The 26,609-nt window shown below is 41.0% G+C and overlaps 1 protein-coding gene across 1 annotated transcript; it reads right to left on the minus strand.

Moving 5' to 3' along the window:
* Window positions 1,703–21,718, minus strand: LOC110437531. The gene is made up of 9 exons (XM_021466002.1): window positions 21,476–21,718; window positions 20,912–21,335; window positions 20,145–20,785; window positions 19,523–19,775; window positions 18,448–19,090; window positions 17,544–18,312; window positions 17,250–17,390; window positions 15,579–15,683; window positions 1,703–2,029 (listed from the first exon to the last, which is right to left on the minus strand). The coding sequence occupies exons 1-9, from the start codon at window positions 21,716–21,718 to the stop codon at window positions 1,703–1,705; spliced, it is 3,546 nt and encodes a 1,181-aa protein (XP_021321677.1).

Here is a 26,609-nt window from a genome sequence, read left to right on the forward strand (position 1 = left end):
CGGCATCATTAGCTATCGGCACTCTTCTATTGATTTGACACAACAACTTCTCTTCTACTGATCAACTCTTCTTAACTATTTTGACTCATGACTAAAAACGGTGTCAACAATAACTCACTTGAAGTTGTAGGGGAAGAGTATTCTTTTTTTGTATTCTTGGTTCACAAAGAACCTCGTAAGATTCATACACATCTCATTGATCCAAGTCGCCGAAGGGTTTGGCTCCTTGAAAACGATGTATGGATCAACAAATCCAAGAGTATTATCATTTTTGGATCTGAGCTCAGTCATTTGGAGCCTGCATATAGTGAGTCCATCGACAAGTATGTGTGTAAGGATTACTACTACATAGACATGCTGGAGAGTTTAATAAAAACAAAGAAATCCTTATAAACAAAAGCAGCTAATGAGTGATTTGTCCACAGCGTCCATGTGGCCTAGCTGGTGTAATTCACTCATCTAGACTAAGATAAGGTCGTCGCCATAGAAGTAGTGATGGTTTCAAATTCAAACAGAAATCCAATCAACTCCGCCTTTAGAAGCCTACATGCACCAATTGTTGATTGCAAACATCTGCGTATCGAGTACATGTAGGTGCTTGGGGTTCATATTAGACTCCTGCCCGGTGCAAAATTTCTCCTCCATTCATCAACTACTTCCGCTCGTGGAAACTCTAGCCTAGCAGCAATATTTTGAATCATGGAGTATGGGAGACCACTCTCAATAACTCCCATCATCATCACCCTCGATTTGTTCGTCACCACCGGCGATGAGATTCATCATGATCGCCTCATCATCGATTTGTTGATCCCTCGGATCGGCAATTGTCTATATATATAAGGTATATAAAAAAACTATACAAATATATAAAAGATATGTCTATATATATAATGAGTCATATGACATTCATATCAAGTTACATCTATTCATATATATATCATCGTTCATATATATATATATATATATATATATATATATATATAAGTTACCTATATATAGAGAAATATATACATCTATTGAGGCATATAAATAAATATATACATATAAATACAATGAGTCATATGACCTTCATATCAAGTTACATCTACTCATATAGAAATATATATATACATTGAATAAAATATATAGATATGTATATGTATATATATATGTATATATATATTTTCTATATATATCTATATATATAGACTTAACACCTAGCAACTAGATTATGACACAAGACTTAACACCTATGACATAGGTTAGGCCACAGTTGTTTCTTGGCTTGACAGGAGCATGTGGGCGCCATATTATCTCATTGTGTGTATGATATGTCATCTGAAGAATTGTTTTTTCAGCAAAGTGCATCAAAGGCTCTACAGTCATTCCTAGAATTTTCTGGCTCAGTTATGAATAATGACGTGTCTAAATACTCTATTGATGATAAGTCTAGGGAAAATAATACCAAAAGCATTTGCACGATGGGCTGTATTCAGAAGATATTGGAAAAAACTTATCTGCATAATATGGGAGTAGCAATGACTAAAGATATATCAATTCAAAAGATGCGTATATATTTATTATTTGATAGACTACAAACTAATATATATATATATATATATATATATATATATATATTCACACTGCATATACATATACTCACACTACATATACATATATTCACCGATGCAAAATTAATATATACATATACACAGTACTGCAATCATATATACATATATTCAGCCAAGGAGAGATGGAGGACGACGAGCGACGGTGGATGAGCACGTGGGCTGAGGCAGAGGAGGACGGCGCGGTGGTGGAGGAGGATGGCGCGGTGGACGAGCGCGAGCAACGACGACGACGGTCGGCACGGTGGCGGATCAGAGGATGAGCGCGCGGGCTGAAGCGGAGGAGGATGAGTGCGCAGGACGAGGAGGACAACAGACGACCGCGACGAAGGAGAGCTCCTGCGCGGAGGCGGCAGCGATGGGAGATCGAGAGCGGCGGCGGTTTCTGTGTTCTGGTCGGAGGTGGAAGAAGAGAGGTCACCCTGTAGTATATATAGGATGGGGGCTTTATTCCCAGACGGTGGCTGGCACCGGGACTAAAGACCCTTTAGTCCTGGCTCGTGATTAGAGCCGGAACTAAAGGGTGGTCTTTAGTCCCGGGCCGACCCACCAGCCGGGACTAAAGGCCCCCCCACGCGCGGGCTGTGGAAAATTTTGGGAACCTTTAGTCCTGGGCCTTACCATGGCCCCCAAAATTTTCCAGAGACCGCCAATTATATTAATTTTGGGTTTTTAATTTTGTTTCTTTTTATTTAAAGGCTAAAACTTTGTTAAATGTATAGAAAATTTAATACTTCACATAATTTCTTCAAAAAATATATGTGTTACTTTTCCTTTAATTTACTTACTAAAAGTTTGTAACTCAAAATCTCTTTGTTTTTTTTTGAAAATATTAAACACAAATTTCCCTAATATTAAGTATTTTGTTAATGCAAAAATATATTATTCAACTATAATTTAAATAATTGTTGGTTTCTAACAGGAAACTTATTTTCACATCATTTGAACGTTAACCTTTTATTTATAACCTAGAGGTCCATATAAATTTATTTTCACATCATTTGAACGTTAATCTAATGTTTGATTTGGTCAAACTAGGCAATGAAAGAACTCAAATAAAAAACTTTTGAATACAAAGGAGTTAGACCTCACCAACCTCTACCTTTGATACATAGTACATATTTGCATTTGGAAAAGTTCCAGTAAACTCTAGTCACATGTTTTGAAAACCTAAGGCGTGACTTGGTCAAACCTAGTCAAACAACGCACTAAATGACCTCAAATGAAAAATTTTTGAATACAACGTAGTTAGAGCTCATCAAGATACACATTGCATATATAGGGCATTTTTGCATTTGAGAAAGTATTTCTAAACTCTAGTCACAAAGTCTTGAATTACACACAGACTTTATGAAACTATATGCGGGACCTGTGGGTTTAGAACTGCACTTTCATAACGCTTTGTCAAATGCAAAAATGTCGTATGTATCAAATGTAGATCTTGATGAGTGGAACAAACTTGCTATTCATGACTTTTCGAGTTGGGGCCGTCTAGGGTCCCGAAAACGTGTGAGTAGCCGTGAAAATTTAAAATTTCAAAATTTGAGTGGTCCAAACCCTCTCAGATGAAAAGTTGACCATTACACCAAATGTGTATCTTGATAAGGTGGACAAACTTTGTATTCATGACTTCTATAGCTGAGACCATCTAGGGTCCGGTCAAAGTGTTTTTTTAAAAAAAAATCCAAATTTTGACTTGGTCAAACTAGGTCAAACTAGGCAATAAAAGACTTCAAATAAAAAACTTTTGAATACAAAGGAGTTAGACCTCACCAAACTCTACCTTTGATACATAGTACATTTTTGTATTTGGAAAAGTTCTAGTAAACTCTAGTCACATGTTTTGAAACCCTAATGTTTGACTTGGTCAAACTAGGTCAAACAAGGCACTAAATGACCTCAAATGAAAAACTTTGAATACAAGGTAGTTAGAGCTCATCAAGATACACATTCCATACATAGGACATTTTTGCATTTGAGAAAGTGTTTGTAAACTCTAGTCACAAAGTTTTGAATCACACAGTCTCAATTAATTAATTATTACATAATATCTTTAATTACAACCCACTATCATGCAGGCACAACAGTGAACTTCTTCTTAACATATGACCCTTGGTTATGATCATCCCTTAACCATGGAGTGTCCTCATTGTTTAGCAAAATGCTTGGGTCTTTGTTCACTTTGAATGGCAGAATTCGGTCATCTCTTTCATAATCACCTAACATGTCTGACTTGTCCTCAATTCCGACAATGTTTCTTTTCCCGGAAAGAACTATGTGGCGCTTTGGCTGATGATTGACTTTTGAGTTATCATCATTTTTCCCTCTCTTTGGTTTTGTAGACATGTCTTTCACATAGAACACCTGACTCACATCAGCAGCAAGGACGAATGGTTCATCTTTGTACCTAACATTGTTAAGGTCCACGGTTGTCATTCCATACTCCTTGTCGACTGTTACCCCACCTACGGTCATCTTCACCCATTTACACCGAAACAAATGAACTTTAAAATTTGTTGCATAGTCTAGTTCCCATATGTCATGTATTTGGCCATAGTATGTTTGTTTGTTCCCATTTAGATCTATGGCATCTACTCGTACACCACTATTTTGGTTGGTGCTCCTTTTATCTTGGGCTAATGTGTAAAATGTATTCCCATTGATCTCATACCCTTTGTATGTGCTGATATGCCATGATGGCTGCCTGACCAACAAATAAAGCTGCTCATCTATGTTTTCCTCACCTTGACATTCTTTTCGCAACCAATCGCCAAAGGTTTCCATGTGATGACGCCTAATCCAAGCTTCAATCTTCCTAGGCCACTCGGATCGAATGAAATCCTTATGTACCTCGATATATGGATCAACCAGCGAGGAGTTCTATAGAACTGTGTAATGTGCTTTATTGAAGTAATCGCTCTCTGTACCGATATATGTTTTCTTCCCTAATGTCCCCTTGCCACTGAGTCTACCCTCGTGTCGTGACCAGGAACGCCAATCGGGTCAATGTCTAGAATAAAATCAACACAACACTCTATAACCTCCTCTGTGCCATAGCCCTGGGCAATGCTTCCTTCTGGCTGAGAGCGGCTATGAACATATTTCTTCAGAACACCCATGAACCTCTTGAAGGGGAACATGGTGTGTAGGAACATAGGACCGAGAATTATAATCTCCTTGACTAGGTGAACTAGGAGGTGTGTCATGATATCAATGAAGGATGGGGGAACACCAACTCAAAGCTGACGAGACATTGAATGACATCATTCTACAGAGTAGCAAGTTCATCTGGATTGATTGCCTTCTGAGAAATTGCATTGAGGAATGCACATAACTTCACGGTGGCTAGACGTACATGTGGAGGTAGAATTCCTCTTAGAGCAACAGGAAGCAGTTCCGTCATAATCACATGGTAGTCATGGGACTTCAAGTTTAGGAACTTCTTCTCTTGCACATTAATTATTCTCTTTATATTGGAGGAGAATCTAGATGAGACCTTGATGCTCTTTAGGCATTCTGTTGGGTATTCTTAACGTCATTACCAAAAGTAGACTTAGTTTTCTAATTCTGATAACGGCGCCAAAAATGTCAAACCTATCTACCATGCCACTTAAGCCAAGTTGTCATCCCCAGCATGACATAAGAGACACGGTATTGAAATATGCAACTGCTCATCTAAATAAATAACAAATGGGATCTGCAAGCGCACAGATTAATACCGATGTAGCATTTTAACCTGGAAGTATTCCAGGTATCGTTATTTATATTTTTACCACTGCGAAGGGATTAGTAATCATCAATGTTGATTATGGAATGGAATATAAGATTGAGTATCTATCATTGCAAGTATAATTGAGAACGTTTATCTAACTCTTTCATACAAGGATAAGTGTCAGATAAAGGATATATAAAGTAATGAATAGTGACAAAGATAATTAATCTGATAAGCATAACTTAGCCACATATAAATATGATAAGCACCTCAATTAGATATTCTAGTAAGTCATTAGCATGGAATTAGAATGAACTACAAGAATATTTCCTAAGTTATTCTTAACTATACAGTCTAGCATATCATAGTTAGTGCAATTATACTTAGCAATCATTGCGAGACAAGACTACGCCCATGCATAGTGATATTAGCAAGAAATATGAGAAACATCGTAATCACTCCCCTGTAATAATGTTGCTCTGCCAGCCCAATACACGAGAGGGGGACTATGTAAGAATCAATGGAGCTGTCACTACCACGAACTACCCCACGATCTGGCATATAGGGTACAATCGCAGATAAATACGGTATAAGCACCACGCCTACACAATATCTATAATTTACCCATGGATCCGATGGATAAACGCTATACGATCCTAAACATGTATATAATTCCAATCTAACTAAGCCAAGTATATAACTATGATAAACTAAGAACAATATAATTGTGAATATAAACAAGTAGAGCAAAGTCATAATCAATATATTAAAGTAGAACAAAGTCATATTCATAATATTGAAGAACAAAGATGAACAATTGAAGAACAATATAGAATTACTAAGAATCCTCTTGACAGATCTGGAAACTAATCGAAGATTGACTCCTTCTAGTTCTAATCCTATGTAGCTATGCTAATCTAGATATCTAATTGATGTGGTGGCTCTAGGCTTGATCAGAGGCTTCTTCTCCCTTGATGGATAATGAATTAGGGTTGAGAGACTCTCTCCTCCAGGGGCCAGGGGGTCTGGTTTTATAGTCCTTTCAAGTGAATATGGGCCGTTGGATCAAACCGACAATGATTGAACGGTTATCCTTGATCCTTTAGGTCGGTGGAGTTTAATCCCGAAAGAGAGTCCTGATTGAACTCTAAAGGTGGGCGGGCGCCCTGGTCCCTTGGGCAGGCGCCCTGGGCCAGGCTCCGTTCTGCCTCCGCTTCGTTCTCGTGGCTTCTGGAGTCTTCTAGATGTAAGATAATTGTGCGGCACGTTGATATCTCTATGTAATTTCGACGTGTGGGCCTTTCTTCCGTATTTTCTGATAACCCCCTGTAGAAATAGACAAAGGCCAAAACTCGTGGAATTCTGTCAGATAAAACCCTAAGTCTGGATGTTGATTTCATTTGGATCCTTTTCTTTTTTTATTTGATAATTAAATTTGATACTTAAGGACCGTCAACAAACTCCCCCAAGCTTACCTCTTGCTCGTCCCTGAGCAAGGATAATCTCAGCGATGGATCAGAAGTTGTTGTAATGCCTTTAAAAGTTGATGGTACACATGCTTTTAAATAAGATCTTATCTATGAGTTAGAGTAAACTGTCAAGACTTAAAACTTATTCATTTTACCATTCACCATGGGACTTGTAACCATCACTTCTGTCTTGAGTAGTTAAAAGATAGAACAGTCTAGCCAAGTGCCATGTTTCTTATTCTTGATCAGCTATAGCTCTGGAGTTTTTGTAGATTTTCAAATAAAACTCAGAGATTCCTTGTATGACTCTCTTAGATCTCTCTTTTGTGGTATTTCTGGATCCTTACCAAGGCAGTGATGGTATATGCCTTCTCTCAAAGTATGTGGTATTTGTGGTATGAAGCATAGTGACATTGCCTTCTCTCTCATCCTACTCTAATAAGGCTTTAATATCTGGAGCTCATAGGTGGGAGATAAAGTATACATACTTACAAGACATTTATTGTATAGTCAAACCATGGATCCAAAGAAACAAATCAATAAGTCAAATCAAGATGTGCATGTGTGGCGAATGAATGGTGTATGGTGATGATGGTGATAACAATGGTGAAAGTCTAATTCTACTTTTGCTCTTTGAGGGGATACATACCTTCCTTACTCTTTGAAACTTTGTGAGGAGAATGAGATGCTCTTCTTTTTCTTTCCTCTCAGGTGGGTATTTTGTACCCCTAATTCTACTGTCAGACACTTGTTCATTTTTACCTATCGTCTCACTTTTTCTTTTCTTTCGAGGTTCTGGGCACTTGCCCCTTTCTATTTCCTCGTATCTTCTTTTTTCTCTCTCTTTTTTTTATAGCACTCATCTCATGAAATAATATAGCAAGTGGTAGTAACCAAGATAACTTGAGCATTTATTTCACAGGGGAAAACAGAAATGTTTTTGGCTATTCTCTCCCGGATTAGGAGTAGAATGTTTTTGGGTGGTTCTGGAGATGGAAATGGATGGATATATGTGGATGCGTACTTCCGGAGTAGAAGCAGCATGTGTGAGTGAACGTGCAAGTGAATCTTGATTTAACCACATGACTAGCTCCTAAGGGTCGACACCGCTTGACCACACTCAATGCTCATAAGCAGTAAAAAGTAAATGTGTGGCTTAAAGTCTAGCAAGCATGTATATATGGCTATGGTAGGAATTTAAACTCTCATCATATAGGAACTCATCATGCAATATTTTAAAGATTTTAAAAGATAAAATTCTCCAGAATTCTAGCATCTCTAGGAACAGATAAATAGCAGCTCAACCTTCCCATGTCATATCCGTTAACAACTTAGATTTCAGATCAAGTTTTCTTCCCACAAGTTTAGGTTTTAGAGCAAGCTTTAAATTATAACAATTATGTCTAAACCAGAGAGAAAACTTCAAATTTGAAAATTTGGCAGAGCAACTATTCATCATGTCCATGATAGAGTTTTACTATTAAGATTCAGTTTAGCATAGCCACTTTATTTATTTATTAAACACACTAAGCAAAAGATATATATATAAGCATAAAATCTTTATTTGGTTTTCCATAGTTATGTATATTTATATTTTAATATAGTATAAGTATAAAGATAGATAGAAATACTTAGCGGGATAAATGGGGGTGCTCTCCCCTAAGCTGAATTTTGACGTAATTTCTCTTGATGTAGCTAGCAGGTGGCAGAGGTGTATTTGAAATTTGGTAGTATCCTGACAGCGATTAGAATGTCCTCCGTCTGCTAGTCTTCTTGATTCTTGAATTCAGTGGAGCTCAAATAGACAACAAAGCTTTGTGGAACTGATTAGGTGTTAGCATAAATATTTAGCCTTTATCATGTTTGAGCCTCCTCAATAAATATTACTCCCTATTTTTATATTTTCATTTTATAAAGCAGAAAAGAAATATTTATTTTATTTTTATGCCACCATAGTGAATGTACTTATGGGTTTCATGCCACTCGTATACTCACATAGGGCTTACTGTTTTTTAACATTTTTATTTTCTTTTTAAGATAGTACAAACATGATTAACTAAGTAAACTATTTTAAATAATTGAAAGTGAAAGGATAACTACAAAGTTTACCTCTTGGCAAGGCGTTCGGTGTTTTTAAGTCCTCCGAACGGGACTCTCCGTTTTCTAGTTGTCCTGGGATTCATTGGGTGGCATAGTCGGTGCTTCCGGCAGCGCCTCTTCTTCATGTATAGTTATCTTCTCTTTCCACACCTGACTCGGTGCTACGGTCTCCTCTGGATAATTCTGTTTAAACTGTATGTCTTCTGACCTTACAACTTCTCCTTCATAGTCTTCCCATCCATCCTTGATGATCTGCCTCCTCTGGTTGCGGTTGCGTCATTTTGTGACCTGCTTAGAGTCTTCAACGATATAGTTAGGGTCAGTAAAATAGCGGCGTACCTTCTCTGAGGGGAAGTGCATATGAACTTCTCCAATTCCAATGTAGATGATTGCTTTAACAGTGCTGAGGAACGGTCTTCCAAGGATGATGGGTGGATTGTATTCGTCTTCTCCCATGTCAGTAACCTGAAAGTCTGTATAGACAAAAAGATCGTCTATTTTGACAGGGACATCAGTTACTATACCTTTAGCCTCTCGAAATGTCTGATCTACCATCTGGAGCTGAATTTATGTTGGTTTTAAGGGCATGGTTCCAAACAAGAGCCGATAGGTGACTGCAGCCATTATGTTGACGCCCGATCCGGTGTCGCAAGTCGTCTTGTAGAAGTTGTATCCATTTATGGAGCAATAGATGCTTGGCATTCCTGGGTCGTCCTTCTTAGCCAGAAACGGTGACTTAAGTCGATGATCTTGACCTCCTTGAACTGCAGTGACCATCTTAGCTGACTCGGTCCACACTTGCTTGTTCCTGTTCCTCCCGTTGGTCCTCTTCCTTGATTCATGTCGAGATTGCTCTAGGATTTGTGTAGTCTTGTTCTTGAAGGAAAACGTCTCCTTCTTCCCTTTGATGTAGAAACTGATCTTGACAGCACTAGCGTAGATTACAGCTCCCGAGGTGTTCAAGAATGGCCTCCATAAGATGATGGGTGCCCTCTCATCATTACCGGTCTCTATCACCACGAAGTCTACTGTGGCGTACAAGGTACCAACTTGGACACAGAGGTTCTTCAATATTCCTTTTGGAAAACTTCACGTCTGATCTGCAAACTGCAAACACATGATTGTTTCTCATAAAGGATATGTAAAGAATTTTTCATAGAGTACCGTGGGGATAATGTTGACACTAGAGCCAAAGTCGGAGAGTGCTTCTGGGAAGTCCACCATGCCGATGGAGATCGGGATGACAGGGCGTCCTGGATCGCCTCTCTTGACCGGCAGAAGGTCAGTAGTAACTTCAGTGACGGGGTTACTCCAGTTACCTGCATCAAACATGTCTACAAGATTTGCATATTCTAATCCTTCTGGTTGTGATGGTATACCGGGGTTAGTAGCAGGAACAACAGCAGCTATTTGATTTAACTGAGATTCAATCATCTTATTAAAGCTAATTTGATTCTTGATGGCAGTAGAGAAATTATCCATTCTATTATTTATATTTTCTAGCATTTTATCATTAGATGCCAATTTCTTAGATAGGTTATCCATTAGCTTTCCTTGATTAGACACTAACTCTCTGAGAGGTGGAAAATTATTATTATTGTTGTAAGAATTGTTAGCTTGATAATTACCTAAGTAGTTAGGCCTCTGTTGATTCCAACCTTGATTTTGCTGAGGACGATTGTAGTAGTTGTTGTTGTTATTGTTGATGTAGTTCACATCCTCAAGCATCTCAGGGCAGTGATTGCCTGAGTGTCCAGTATCTCCACACGCCTCACAAGTCATGTGAGAGTCGTAGATGTGCATAACTTCTTTCTTATCTCCAGCTCTATCATCGAGCTTCTTCATGAGCAGGTCTAGCTTTGCAGACAACATGTCTACCTCCTTGAGCTGATGCATACCTCCACCTTTCTTGCGTGTCTGGGTCCTCTCTTCATTCCAGCCTTGATTGGACGCCATCTTCTCCACAAGAGCTGTGGCTTGTGATATGGTAAGTGATAGGAATGCTCCTCCAGCTGCATCATCCATGGTCTCTCGAGCACTGTTGCCAAGCCCATGATAAAACGTTTGCATTAGTAGCCACCTCTCCATTCCATGATGGGGACAGTCTAGGATGTAGTCTTGGAAGCACTCCCATGCTTCTAGAACGGATTCATCATGTTGTTGCTGAAAACTTGTAATCTTCCCATGGAGAGCATTGGTCTTGCCCATGGGAAAGAACTTAGCTAGAAAGTTCGTTGAGCAGAGTGCCCACGTAGTATTCTTCTCCTTTGTAGCGTAGAACCACTGCTTTGCTCTCCCTAACAGTGAGAATGGGAAGAGGCGAAGTAGTATAGCATCTCTGGGGACTCCTGATATGGTGAATGTGCTACAAATCTCCAGGAAGTGTTGGAGATGAGCACTAGCATCTTCATGTGCCTTCCCACAGAACTGGTTGGATTGCACCATGTTGATAAGTCCAGACTTGAGCTCAAAGTTGTCGTCGATCTCTTCAGTAGGTCCAGTGCGGATGTTGTCCATAGTGGGAGCTGAGAACTCGCGTATCGATTTGTTCGCCATGGCTTCGAACTCGGAAGACAAGTTTCGGTGATCTTCTTGATTGGATGAAGCTTCTTACTGAAGTGTTGATGATCTCTTCTTGTGCTTGACTCTTGTTTTTCTGAATAACGCTATTGGGATTGTCAACAAAATTTCCTGGAAGATTTCTTCTATTCATACATTACCCTGCATAAGATAAAATAGAAAAATATAGGGGTAAAACTGTATGAGAGAACTGATAAGCTCAATCATATTAGTGATGCTAATGATAACTCAAAATCCTATATTCATTCCTGATTAGTAATCAACCTTCCCCGGCAACGGCGCCAAAAATGCTTGTTGGGTATTCTTAACGTCATTACCAAAAGAAGACTTAGTTTTCTAATTCTGATAACGGCGCCAAAAATGCCAAACCTATCTCCCATGCCACTTAAGCTAAGTTGTCATCCCCAGCATGACATAAGAGATGCGGTATTGAAATATGCAATTGCTCATCTAAATAAATAACAAATGAGATCTGCAAGCGCACAGATTAATACCAATGTAGCATTTTAACTAGGAAGTATTCCAGGTATCGTTATTTATATTTTTACCACTGGGAAGGGATTAGTAATCATCAATGTTGATTATGGAATGGAATATAAGATTGAGTATCTATCATTGCATGTATAATTGAGAACATTTATCTAACTCTTTCATACAGGGATAAGTGTCACATAAAGGATATAGAAAGTAATGAATAGTGACAAAGATAATTAATCTGATAAGCATAACTTAGCCACATATAAATATGATAAGCACCTCAATTAGATATTCTAGTAAGTCATTAGCATGGAATTAGAACGAACTACAAGAATATTTCCTAAGTTATTCTTAACTATACAGTCTAGCATATCATAGTTAGTGCAATTATACTTAGCAATCATTGCGAGACAAGACTACGCCCATGCATAGTGATATTAGCAAGGAATATGAGAAACATTGTAATCACTCCCCTGTAATAATGTTGCTCTGCCAGCCCAATACACGAGAGGGGGACTATATAAGAATCAATAGAGCTGTCACTACCACGAACTACCCCACGATCTGGCATATAGGGTACAATCGCAGATAAATACGGTATAAGCACCACGCCTACACAATATCTATCATTTACCCATGGATCCGATGGATAAATGTTATACGATCCTAAACATGTATATAATTCCAATCTAACTAAGCCAAGTATATAACTATGATAAACTAAGAACAATATAATTGCGAATATAAACAAGTAGAGCAAAGTCATAATCAATATATTGAAGTAGAACAAAGTCATATTCATAATATTGAAGAACAAAGATGAACAATTGAAGAACAATAGAGAATTACCAAGAAACCTCTTGACAGATCCGGAAACCAATCGAAGATTGACTCCTTCTAATTCTAATCCTATGTAGCTATGCTAATCTAGATATCTAATTGATGTGGTGGCTCTAGGCTTGATCAGAGGCTTCTTCTCCCTTGATGGATAATGAATTAGGGTTGAGAGGCTCTCTCCTCCAGGGGCCAGGGGGTCTGGTTTTATAGTCCTTTCAAGTGAATATGGGCCGTTGGATCAAACCGACATTGATTGAACGGTTATCCTTGATCCTTTAGGTCGGTGGAGCTTAATCCCAAATGAGAGTCCTGATTGAACTCTAAAGGGGGGCGGGCGCCATGGTCCCTAGGGCAGGCGCCCTGGGCCAGGCTCTGTTCTGCCTCTGCTTCGTTCTCGTGCCTTCTGGAGTCTTCTAGATGTAAGATAATTGCGCAGCACGTTGATATCTCTATGTAATCCTGACGTGTGGGCCTATCTTCCATATTTCCTGATAACCCCCTGCAGAAATAGACAAACACCAAAACTCGTGGAATTCTGTCAGATAAAACCCTAAGTCTGGATGTTGATTTCATTTGGATCCTTTTCTTTGTTTATTTGATAATTAAATTTGATACTTAAGGACCGTCAACACATTCAAACATGTTTTCCTTCACTTCTTTGCTCAGAGTATAGCTAGCAGGGCTTAAGTACTGGCGCCCGTCATCTGTCTTCTTCGGATGCAGGTTGCCTCATTCTTTCATTTCCTGCAAGTCCTGTCGTGCTTCAAGTGAATCCTTAGGTTTCCCATAGACACCCATGAATCTGATAAGATTCACACAGAGACTCTTTGTTAGGTGCATCACATCGATCGTGTGGCGGACCTCTTGGACATGCCAGTAGGGTAGCTCCTAGAATATGAACTTCTTCTTCCACATGGGTGTATGTCCCTAAGCATCTTTGGGAAGAGGTTCGCTACCCCGTCCCTTACCAAAAACTACTTTCATATCCTTCACCATTTCGAGTATATCTTCCCTGGTTCGGTTACGAGGCTTAGTCCGGTGGTCTCCCTTGCCTTTAAAATGTTTGCCTTTCTTTCTTACTAGGTGGCCCACAGGAAGAAACCGACGGTGGCCAATGTACATGACCTTTCGACATTTTTTCAAATATATACTATCAAGGTCTTTGAAACAGTGTGTGCATGCATTGTATCCCTTGTTTGTGTGGTCTGAAAGATTACTTAGAGCAGGCCAGTCATTAATTGTGATGAACGACAATGCTCGCAGGTTAAAGTGTTCCTGTTTGTACTCGTCCCACACGCATACACCTGGCTTTCTCCATAGAAGAAGAAGTTCCTCAACTAATGGCCTCAGGTAGACATCGATGTCGTTGCCAGGTTTCTTCAGCCCTTGGCTGATAGGCATCATAATGAACTTCTGCTTCATGCATAACCATGGAGGAAGGTTGTAGATGCAGAGAGTGACTGGCCAAGTGCTATGACTACTGCTCTGCTCCCCGAAAGGATTAAAACCATCCGTACTTAAAGCGAACCTCAAGTTTCTATCCTGCAAACTTTGGGAATTCTCTATCTATCGCTCTCCACTGGGATCCATTAGCAGGGTGCCTGAGCATATTGTCTACCATACAGTCTTCTTTATGCCACCCCAACAACTTTGCATTGTCTTTATTTCTGAACAAACGTTTCAAGCGTTGTATTATAGGAGCATACCACATAACCTTGGTATGGATTTTCTTCCAGCTAGGACGTTCTTCACCCTCTACGTCGCCACGATCATCTCGCCTGATCTTATACTGTGATGCTTTGCATACCGGGCTTGCATCCAGATTCTTGTATTCCTCACAACAATACAGGATGCAGTCATTAGGACATGCGTGTATCTTCTAGATTCCTAATCCCAAATGGTAGACAACCTACTTTGCTTTGTACATAGTGGTGGGCACTTCGTTTGCCCTCGGAAGCATCTTTTTCATGATCTTCAATAACTGCCCAAATGACTTGTTGGATGCACCATTCTTTGCCTTCCACTAAAGCAGTTCAAGTGTTGTACCCAACTTTTTTTTGCCTATCTTCAGCGGTCGGATATAGCAATTTCCCGTGATCCTCTAGCATGCGCTCGAACTTGGCCTTGTTCTCACTTTCACAATCTCTTTGTACATCGCGAATGGCATCACCAAGAGCATTCATCAACTGCCACAACTTCTGCCGCTGCCGCATCCTCTTCATCATCTCCCCCCACTACATCATCACCGAAGGTACCGTACTGAGCAATAATATCGGCGTGGTTCAATTCTTCTTCATCTTCTTCACCATCATCCATTAGAACCCCCCTTTCTCCGTGCTTCATCCAACAAATATAGTTTGGTACAAAACCCGACTTCAACAAATGCGTATGAAGAGTCCTTGAGCATGAATATTCCTTCAAATTCTTACAAATGGCGCATGGGCAGCACATGAAACCATCCTGCTTGTTTGCCTCAGCCACACCTAAGAAATAGTGCAAGCCAGCATTGAACTCTTTAGAGCGGCGATCGACATTATACATCCAATTGCGTGACCACATCTGCATTAAATATTACAACCATGCACTTAGTTCTTCCTGTTATTGTACAACGCACACGACATCACATGATTAATTAATTCAAGCAACCCTTACTACAACAAAGATAACCACAACTAGCAATAAAAAAACTAGAACTAAAATACACTTAAGCAACATAATTATTTCTCGTCCTATCCCAACTAAAATAAACAACTGCCCATCCGCTGGCAGGGTGGTGGGCTTCTTCCGCTGGCTCACTGCCTCATCACCTTCAGCCGCAACCTCCTGTGTAATAGAATTTCGCACGTGCGGAATGTACTCTTCCTCCCAGTACCAACCTTTATATCCACCGGTACCCTCCCACTGCAATTAGAACAAAGAATAAGTAATTTAAATAACATCATCAAGCAAAACTAGGACAAATGAACCATATTAATTAAATGCAGGGAAATAATAACCCACCTCACGGTCTGGACACTTGTAGAATATAGTACCCTTGTTGATTCCCTCTTTTTTCACTCGGTGCTCCTTCACAATCTTCTGCTTACACTCGCCGCAAGCAATGAGAGGAAGATCCGGCCGCAGACGCTTTGGATCTCGGTGATGAGAGACTGAGAACCCAGTGGCCATCTACTATATATCCATACTGATAGGTTACCGATATGGATCGGTACGAGGGTGTCCCGATCTTCACGACAGTAGATCAAAAGAACAAGGATAACTTGCTGCGAACAGCGGGTAACTAGCTTTATACCTGACAAAGGTTGGATGCGACCAAGCGACGGGGAGAGAGGCACCGAAACCACGAAGACTTCGACTCGATCTCCAAACGACCGCAGAACCACAATCCGGAACTAATCCACACAATACGGCGCAGCCGCACGGAAGCCGTAGAGCACGAAGTAGGGGAACCCAGAGGATTCACTTCACAAGTCCATGAAGAACAAGGAAGAACAAAGGTTGAGTAAGGCACTCAGCAGCGCGGCTGCAATATCATTTAGTTTATGAAATGATCAAAGGTTGCTAATAGCTTAGAGGTAGGGGATATTTATACTAGGAACAACCCTCCTAGATAGGTATGAAAACGAAATAGAGTTTGTGGGTGAAGGCAATGTGAAAAGACCCCTCGGAATGGATTCCCGAACTGGCTTCGCGTGACTGTTGGCCTCCAGAGCAGTTTCCAATAAACTGACCATAACTTTTTATTGGGAAGTCCAAATGACGAACCGTTTCTTGGGTGTGAAACTAGACTCATAGAGCTTTCCAGCAATGTATGCCACGTACCTCAAAACGTCGTAGATTGGTACAGTTTTGCACGGCAAGTTGCACCAACATTCTGTCACGGCAGACTGTTGACCTTCTGATCAGTCTGTACTAATTCTGGTCTGCAGGCAATATGGAGTATCAAAACTGGTCGCCACTAGATTCATTGGAAAGTAGACTCGACAAGCTTTCCAACAAGTCCTCATGGGCCTTCATAGCTTTTGTGATTAAAAAGTTATGAAGATTTCTTTGCACTGGTCCGTTTTTGACTTCCACTGGTCCGTTTTTGACGTGTCTTCTAGGACTTGCACTGGTTCGTTCTTCAGGGTCTGATTCATCCTTCTCTTCTTCTATATACCTGAGTACAATCAAGGTAGAACACTTAGGTAGTATATAATTTTCATTAATGTTAAAATGAATCTCACAAAGTAGCGCGTGGACCTCTTGTTGTAGCTTCTTTGCACGACTACGTGTAACCGGTCCATCGATGACTTTGGCTGGTGTCGGTGTAGGTAAAACTTGAGTGGTTGTAGCTTGACTTGGAGCTTGTGACATCTTGCTTGCTGGCATAGTCATATCATCCTCCCCCCCTTCAAAAAGAGTCGTCCTCGACTCTTCCAATCCAAAGAATGGAGAAAGGTCGGAGACATTGAAACTTGTACTCACACCATAAGTACTTGGAAGATCAATTTCATAAGCATTGTCATTGATCTTGCGAAGCACTTTGAATGGACCATCGGCTCGGGGTTGCAGCTTGCTCTTGCGTTGTTCATGAAAGCGATCCTTGCGCAGGTGCACCCAAACCAAGTCTCCCAGTTCAAATAACATCTTCTTACGACCCTTGTTAGCGTGCTTCTCATATAACTTGGTCATCTTCTCAATGTTTGCTTTAGCTTGATCATGAAGCTTCTTGACAAATTCTGCTCGCTTGCTTGCATCAAAGTTCACACGTTCCTGCATAGGCAAAGGCAAAAGATCGATGGGAGCAGTAGGTTTGAACCCAGAGACAATCTCAAATGGACAAAATTTTGTGGTCGAATGTACTGCCCTGTTGTATGCAAACTCCACATGAGGCAAGCTTTCTTCCCACAATTTCAGATTCTTCTTTAGGATAGCTCGCAGCAATGTTGATAATGTGCGGTTCACAACTTCAGTTTGTCCATCTGTTTGAGGATGACACGTTGTGGAGAAGAGCAGCCTTGTCCCCAGTTTTTCCCACAAGGTTTTCCAAAAGTAACTCAAAAACTTGGTGTCACGATCAGACACGATGGTACGTGGCACTCCATGTAGACGCACAATTTCTCTGAAAAACAATTCAGCAATGTGTGAAGCATCATCGCTCTTATGACAGGGAATAAAGTGTGCCATTTTGCTAAATCTATCAACCACAACAAATATGGAATCCTTCCCCCTCTTGGTTCGTGGTAAACCAAGGACAAAGTCCATAGAAATGTCCTCCCAAGGGACACTAGGGATAGGTAGAGGAGTGTATAAACCATGAGGATTCAAACGGGACTTAGCTTTATGGCAGGTTTCACAGCGAAGAACATGCCTCTCCACATCTCTTCTCATCTTAGGCCAAAAGAAATGGTCAGTCAGCACTTGTTCTGTTTTCTTTGCACCAAAATGGCCCATAAGTCCTCCTGCATGAGCTTCTTGCACTAGCAAAATGCGAACAGAGCAATCTGGAATGCAAAGTTTATTAGCTCGAAATAAGAAACCCTCATGCAAATGTAATTTTTCCCATCCCTTGCTGCCACAACACTTGGAATATGGTTCAGCAAAATATGAATCCTTAACATATAGTTCTTTTATACTTTCTAATCCAAGAATTTTAGTATCAAGTCTTGAAAGCAAAGTATGACGTCGAGACAAAGCATCAGCTACAATGTTATCTTTTCCTTTCTTGTACTTGACAACATAAGGAAAGGACTCAATGAACTCACTCCATTTTGCATGTCTTCGGTTCAGTTTTAGTTGGCCTTTAAGATGTTTCAAAGATTCATGGTCTGAATGTATCACAAATTCTTTAGGCAAAAGGTAGTGTTGCCAAGTTTCCAAGCTTCTAACAAGAGCATATAATTCTTTATCATAAACTGAGTAATTCAGAGTTGGACCACTTAGCTTTTCACTGAAGTATGCAATCGGCCTCCTTTCTTGCATGAGAACGCCACCAATTCCTATACCACTTGCATCACATTCAATTTCAAAAGTCTTACCGAAATCTGGAAGTGCAAGAAGTGGGGCTGTTGTCAACTTCATCTTCAGTTCTTCAAATGCCTTCTCTTGTGCTTCTCCCCAATTAAAAGGCACTCCTTTCTTTGTCAACTCATTGATTGGAGCAGCAATGGTGCTGAAATCTTTCACAAATCGCCGGTAGAAACCAGCAAGTCCAAGGAAGCTACGCACTTGATTCGCATTCTGTGGAGGCATCCACTCACGAACAGCTTTGATCTTATCCTCATCCACCTCCACACCATGTCCTGAAACAACAAAACCAAGAAAAACTACCTTGTCGGTGCAAAATGTGCACTTGTCAAGGTTAGCATACAATTTTTGCTCACGTAGGACAGCAAGCACAATTTGGATATGCTCAACATGTTCATCAAGAGACTTGCTGTAAATTAATATATCATCAAAGTAAACCACAACAAACTTGCCAATGAAAGATCTAAGCACATGATTCATCAATCTCATAAAGGTACTTGGTGCATTAGTCAATCCAAAGGGCATTACCAACCATTCATACAACCCAAACTTGGTTTTAAAAGCTGTCTTCCACTCATCTCCTTCTCTCATTCTTATTTGGTGATAGCCACTTCTTAAGTCAATTTTAGTGAAAATTGTTGCACCACTAAGTTCATCAAGCATATCATCAAGTCTAGGAATGGGATGCCTATATCTTACTGTGATGTTATTAATAGCTCTACAGTCAACACACATTCTCCATGAACCATCTTTTTTTGGAACTAAAAGAACAGGGACTGCACAAGGTGAAAGACTTTCCTGCACATACCCTTTCCTCATCAATTCTTCCACTTGTTGCTGAATTTCTCTTGTTTCCTCCGGATTGGTGCGGTATGCAGCTCGGTTTGGAAGTGAAGCACCGGGAACAAGGTCAATTTGATGTTCTATTCCTCTCTTGGGTGGCAGTCCTGGTGGTACCTCCTCTGGAAAGACATCCTCATATTCCTGTAACACATTAAAAATAACACTTGGCAAAGTAGAGGATAAGTCGTTAGGGGAAAGAAAATTTTCCTTGTACAGGAGTACAAGGAATGTGGCATTGGGTTCACTCAATTCTTTTAAATCCCCTTTCCTAGCCATCATAACTAATCCCTCTTTTCCCTTTGTCTTGGTCATTTGTGGCTGTGGGGTTTTATTTGGCTTTAGAAACACTCCCTCACTATTTTTGTGGGTCACTCGCAAGTGGTTCTCGCTCTCTCGCTGTTTTCTTTTTAGATCATCATTCAAAATCTCCTCCGGTGTCAAAGGGAGCAAAGAAATTCGCTCTCCTTTGTACATGAAAACCAGCTTGTTGGTTCTTCCAAAGATCTGAACATCACGATCATATAACCATGGTCTACCTAGCAGCAGCTGGCATGCTTGCATAGGCACCACATCACACTCCACATGATCATTATACCTCCCAATAGAGAAAGGAACTGTCACAACATGGCTCACACGCAGCGCACCACAATCATTCAGCCACTGCATCTTGTATGGATTAGGATGACGCCTTTGTTTTAGCTCCATTCTATCAACCAATTCTTGGCTAGCAATATTGTTGCAGCTGCCATTGTCAACAATAATTCTACACAACTTCTCTTTGATCATGCCTCGAGTGTGGAAAAGATTGTGTCGCTGCCCATTCTCTTCCTTTGCAGCAGTAACACTAAGCACACGAAGAGAAATAAAGCAGTTGTTATCACCTTCATCGGGTTGGATCTCATTATCATGGTTCTCATGATCCTCATCATATCTTGGACCTTCTTCCTCTCGATCACTTTCAGATTCCCATTCACCATTATCATTCACAATCATGGTCCTCCTACTAGGACATTGTGCAGCAATATGTCCACGACCATGACACTTGTGGCACACAATTTCTCTACTACGTGCAGAGGAAGTAGTAGCTGAGGAAACAATAGTTGGGGCTGCTACACTTGTAGTAGGTCGCTGCTGATATACAGGGGATGATGCTGTAGAAACCACCATCTTTGAGGGAGCATTAGATGAAGAGGGCCGAGCTGCAGCACCTTGGGACCGTCCCCCACCAAAAGAAGTGCTGGACTGCTGCTTGCGCCATGGGGCTGCAATAGAATGACTTGCATAAGATTTTCCACGTGTCTCTTGCTGAATTTTTCTTTCAGTACGCATAGCTTGATTAACAAGGTCTTGCAAAGTATGATATGGAAACATCTCAATAAAACCAGCAATTTCCTCATTGAGACCACCCAAAAATCTTGCCATTTTTGACTCTGGATCCTCTCTAATTCCAGTCCGCACTAACAGCAGCTCCATCTCCTTATAGTACTCATCAACCGATCTTTTTCCTTGCTTCAACATTTGTAACCTATTGCGAAGGTCACGCTGATAGCTTGATGGTACAAATCGCCTTCTCATCACTTGTTTCATCTCTTCCCATGTGTTGATATGTTCACGGCCCAACACAAGTTGATTCTCTTGTATTTGATTCCACCAAGTCAGAGCATAACCAGAGAACTCCACTGAAGCAAGATTGACACACCTCTGATCAGAGAGATTATGCACTCTAAAAATTTGATCACACTGCTCAGCCCACTCAAGATATGCATCTGCATCCTCTCTTCCAGTGAATTTTGGGATACTCAACTTGACACGAGCAATGCTGTCCGGTTCTTCCCTATTACAACGTCCATGATGATGCTCTCTATCTCCATGATCAGCATGCCGCCGATGATAATGGTGCCACCTATGCAGCCCATCATTTGCAAAGGGATTCTCATTAGACCCCTCTTCGTGACCAAAGTTATCAAATTCTTCATCATCAAAATGAACTTGATGGCCACGACCACGTCCATGAGCTCGTCCTCCATTTTGGCCATGATGACCAGCCCGCCTACCACCACCACGACCATCTCTGAAACGGTCATGTCCTCCATTAGAATTTTCAGCACTAGATTCATCAGATTGATGCCGAGGACCCCTCTGCCCATCCGCAGGTATGCGTGCTTCAAGCATTCTCTCCATGGCCTGCAAGAGTGAGTCTGCCATTTGGCGCAACTCAGCCCGTGCAACAGGGGGTTCTTCTCCATAACGATTACCATGAATACTTGAGTTGGATCCTGTCATGTTAGCACTTAAGGCAAAATATAGTGGAATGGGTAAATTTGTGGAATCACACAACCTCACCTCTTACTTACCAATGCTCTTTCCTGTTCTCAAGGACAGTGAATTGTGCTAGTGTAGCGGCTCAACAGAAGTGATTCCGAGGTCGCAAGGATTACGAGTCGAATGTCCTGGTTTCAGTTTTAGGTGGAGCTATAGGTGGCTAAACAAGGGAGGCTACGGTACTGAAATCAAGTGACTTGATGTGCTCAAATGATATAATGTTGCTGGTATATAAATCACCAAGAATCTGAATATGTAAACTGAGTTTTTCAGTGAGCAAACCGCAATACAACCCCTTTCTTCTTCTTATACTTTTTTTTTGTTCTTTCTCTTTTCTTTCTCTGATTTTTTTTCTGATTTTTTTTTGAACTCTTTTTTTTATACTAACAGGGGTGCGGATAACAAATGAAACACAACACAATATATGTAAAGAGGGTGACTAGCAACTTGATGAACACAAAAAAAAACACAAGATAACAGTACCAACAAAGGTCTATAGGATTTTTGTGGCTTTTCAGTGGACTATAGGTGATGAACAAAACAGTAGCAAACGATAGATAAACTAAAGGTAGATATGTGGATGATTGTGAGACCTACCGTGACAACGAAAGCTTTGATACCAGTTGATAGGTTACCGATATGGATCGGTACGAGGGTGTCCCGATCTTCACGACAGTAGATCAAAAGAACAAGGATAACTTGCTGCGAACAGCGGGTAACTAGCTTTATACCTGACAAAGGTTGGATGCGACCAAGCAACGGGGAGAGAGGTACCGAAACCACGAAGACTTCGACTCGATCTCCAAACGACCGCAGAACCACAATCCGGAACTAATCCACACAATACGGCGCAGCCGCACGGAAGCCGTAGAGCACGAAGTAGGGGAACCCAGAGGATTCACTTCACAAGTCCATGAAGAACAAGGAAGAACAAAGGTTGAGTAAGGCACTCAGCAGCGCGGCTGCAATATCATGTAGTTTATGAAATGATCAAAGGTTGCTAATAGCTTAGAGGTAGGGGATATTTATACTAGGAACAACCCTCCTAGATAGGTATGAAAACGAAATAGAGTTTGTTGGTGAAGACAATGTGAAAAGACCCCTCGGAATGGATTCCCGAACTGGCTTCGCGTGACTGTTGGCCTCCAGAGCAGTTTCCAATAAACTGACCATAACTTTTTATTGGGAAGTCCAAATGACGAACCGTTTCTTGGGTGTGAAACTAGACTCGAAGAGCTTTCCAGCAATGTATGCCATGTACCTCGAAACATTGTAGATTGGTACAGTTTTGCACGGCAAGTTGCACCAACATTCTGTCACGGCAGACTGTTGACCTTCTGATCAGTCTGTACTAATTCTGGTCTGCAGGCAATATGGAGTATCAAACCTGGTCGCCACTAGATTCATTGGAAAGTAGACTCGACAAGCTTTCCAACAAGTCCTCATGGGCCTTCATAGCTTTTGTGATGAAAAAGTTATGAAGATTTCTTTGCACTGGTCCGTTTTTGACTTCCACTGGTCCGTTTTTGACGTGTCTTCTAGGACTTGCACTGGTTCGTTCTTCAGGGTCTGATTCATCCTTCTCTTCTTCTATATACCTGAGTACAATCAAGGTAGAACACTTAGGTAGTATATAATTTTCATTAATGTTAAAATGAATCTCACAAAGTAGCGCGTGGACCTCTTGTTGTAGCTTCTTTGCACGATTACGTGTAACCGGTCCATCGATGACTTTGGCTGGTGTCGGTGTAGGTAAAACTTGAGTGGTTGTAGCTTGACTTGGAGCTTGTGATATCTTGCTTGCTGGCATGGTCATATCACATACTCATTTCTTAAATTATGCATATATAATACCAATTTAGCTGGACTTGTCAATTTGATGAACTCTATGCTCAAACTCTTTATACATATACTATATGTCCATACTCATTAATTTAAGCTATGGATATTACTGCTTTAAGCTATGAATTCAAACTAACAAATAAATTTGAGCTCATAAATCACTACTAAACATATATTAATTTAAATACATCGTAAAAAGTCTTAAATAGTTAATTATTACATAATATCTTTACAACCCACTATCGAGTGGGCAGAACAGTGAACTGCTTTTTGATATGTCATTACAATTCTTTGAATATTACCTCACATGTCCTTAATTTTGGCGCCATTGGCATTGTTGATGTTTAGCAGCAGGAACAACTTCCTGATATTGTCATGCAACGCCAGCAGGAGAAACAGTGAGCTCCTTTGTAGGGTCATCGTGATGGCCTCGAGGTAGGCGACAGAGGAGACCTCATGGGCGTGCTCATCCATGACGTGCTCGTATAGACCCATGCTCATGCCACGGTAGCTGCAGCCATCGATGAGGCATCAATGACGACTACAGCTACCATGGCATGAACATGTGTCTATACGAGCACGTCATGGACGAGCACGCCTGTAACACCCTAGGTGTTAAGCATGCACTTAGCCTTACCAAAGCAATGCATAAGCATTCTCATCAAGCATAGCATCATGAGCATGTCATTCATCCCAAAATATGATTTTATGTGTTTTATTCCATGTGCTTTAAATATGTTAAAAATATGATGCTTGCTTCTAAAATTGTGGAATATCCAAACTAGGTTGATTTATGTGTAAGAAGGTTTAAAACTATTTTTGTGCAATTTTTGGAGCAATAGAATTTGAGAAATGGAATTTATACAAAATCCCCAAAATGAATTTATTTGAAAACCTAGAACTAGTTTTAATTGGTAATTAAAATTCTACTTGGAATTTGGCCTTGCTTATTAAAACAAAGTTGTAGGGTTTTTGTTTTGGAACAACTTTGCTTTAGGGAGAAAGAGGTGAAAATGATTTTAAATTGGTCCAAATGAATTTAGAAAATAATTTGAGAAAAGAAATTCAAAAAAAATGGAAAAGGGGCAGGCACTGCTGGGCCAACCCCGCCTCCCTTTCGGCCCAGACAGCGGTCCGGCCTGCCTCCCCCTACCCCTCTCTTCCGCGCGCGGACGCCCGCCTCGTCCCAGCCAGCGTCGGCCACGTGGCGGCCGTACGCCGGCGAGGAGCGCGCCGCGGCCGACCGGCTTCACCTGGTCGGGACGCCGGCCCGGGCTCCCAGGCCACTCCATTCGCTCTGTCGCCCGCGCCTCTCTCCCTCCTCCCTCTACTCGTGAGCGCAACCGCAGCCGTAGGAGCTCCGCCGCAGCGCCATCGCCGGAGCAGCTCCGCTGCTCACCGCCGGCCACTCCAGTGCCCCAATCTCGACGCCGAAACCACCGGTGCACTCGCCGTCGTCGCGGTAAGCTCCTGCGAACGCTCTACCGAGGTGAGAGCCCGTCGAACGCCGTGAATCGCTCGTCGGAGTTGCTCCGACCTCGCCGGAGAGCTCCGCCGCGTCGAACCTCGCTCGTTTCTGCCCCGTTTCGCTTGCTTCCTGGCACGTTAGATCCGTAGTGCGACGGGGAAGCTCGGAGGAGCCCTTGCGCATGTTCTACCGCACCGGAGCAGCCTGGCCACGGCGAGCAGCGCCACCGTGCCGCCATGCATGCTCGTTGGAGGTACTCCGGCCATCCTCCGGCCAACCCGAGGGTACCGCTGGGTGCGCCTCGCTGCGGGGAGCACGATGGTGCCCACCCCGTGGCCGGGAACCTCACCGCCGGCGAGATCTGCTCGTCGGAGGTGCTCTCCCTCTTGGTCTCGCTGACCAGTGGGGTCAGAGGCCCACTGTCAATCGCAGGGGGACCGCGTTGGGTGTAGATCTGGGTGTCTTTAAAGTTTTTTATCCCGTTTTCGAATTGATTTTCTGAAAAGGTTTTCCAGAAATCGATTTAAAACTTGTAAAATCCATATCTTGAGTTCTACAGCTCCAAATTTGATGAAATAAATTTTGGTGTGCTCTATATTTTCAGAACTACAGTTTGATGTAATTGCATGTCATGTTTGAACACTTTTTCTAGACAGAAATAATTAATCCATGCTTTTGCTAAACTTAGAAAATGCATAGTAATTAAAATATAGCTCAGAAAAATGTGAAACTTGATTTGTTGGCTCTACATGTATGTTAACTCACTGGGAAAATATTGCTACACATTATTTGGTGTATAAATGAATTTATAGTGATTTAAATGCTTGCATGGCAGTGGTTTATGATTTTTAATAAAGATTTGGATCATGCAATCAGTCGGGAAATTTTTGTGGATGTTTCATATGATATTAGACAAATTGTAAAAATATGAAATCTGCTGTTTGACACTTATACCACAGTAGAGTAATTGTACTTGCCTTTATGTAATAATCTTGTGATTTTTGTAGCTCAAAATAAGTATCCAAAAATTATGAAAAATTTATAGTAGACTTTATGCTTGACTGGAAGTCTCCTGTAATTTTTGTTGAAATTATAGATGAACAGAACTGCATGCAAATTTTGATGGGCCTAGAAATGAATAAAGAAAATTATGAATTGTTATATATGGGTTAAATAGAATAAAAAGGGGTTTGGTGTATTTTTGAAGCATCATGTGGGTTGCTGGTTACACTTGAAAACAATTGGTAGAAGAGAATGCAATAGATGTTTAATTCAATTGTCTGTTCCAGGATGATGTTGACTACCTTGTAATGAGCATGACCAAGTGAATCACCTATGCATCA

Source organism: Sorghum bicolor, chromosome 8, assembly GCF_000003195.3.
Source record: "Sorghum bicolor cultivar BTx623 chromosome 8, Sorghum_bicolor_NCBIv3, whole genome shotgun sequence".
Lineage (NCBI taxonomy): Eukaryota > Viridiplantae > Streptophyta > Magnoliopsida > Poales > Poaceae > Sorghum > Sorghum bicolor.

What these genes read in the sequence shown, in the direction of transcription:
- LOC110437531 (XM_021466002.1), bottom strand. Translation starts at nt 21,718, where the DNA reads ATGACCGTTTCAGAGATGGTCGTGGTGGTGGTAGGCGGGCTGGTCATC. An exon ending in CATGGTTATATGATCGTGAT is followed by an intron (nt 19,776 to 20,144) that starts GTTCAGATCTTT and finishes AATGTGTTACAG; the next exon opens with GAATATGAGGATGTCTTTCC. An exon ending in ATCTTCCAAGTACTTATGGT is followed by an intron (nt 15,684 to 17,249) that starts GTGAGTACAAGT and finishes TTCTAATTGCAG; the next exon opens with TGGGAGGGTACCGGTGGATA.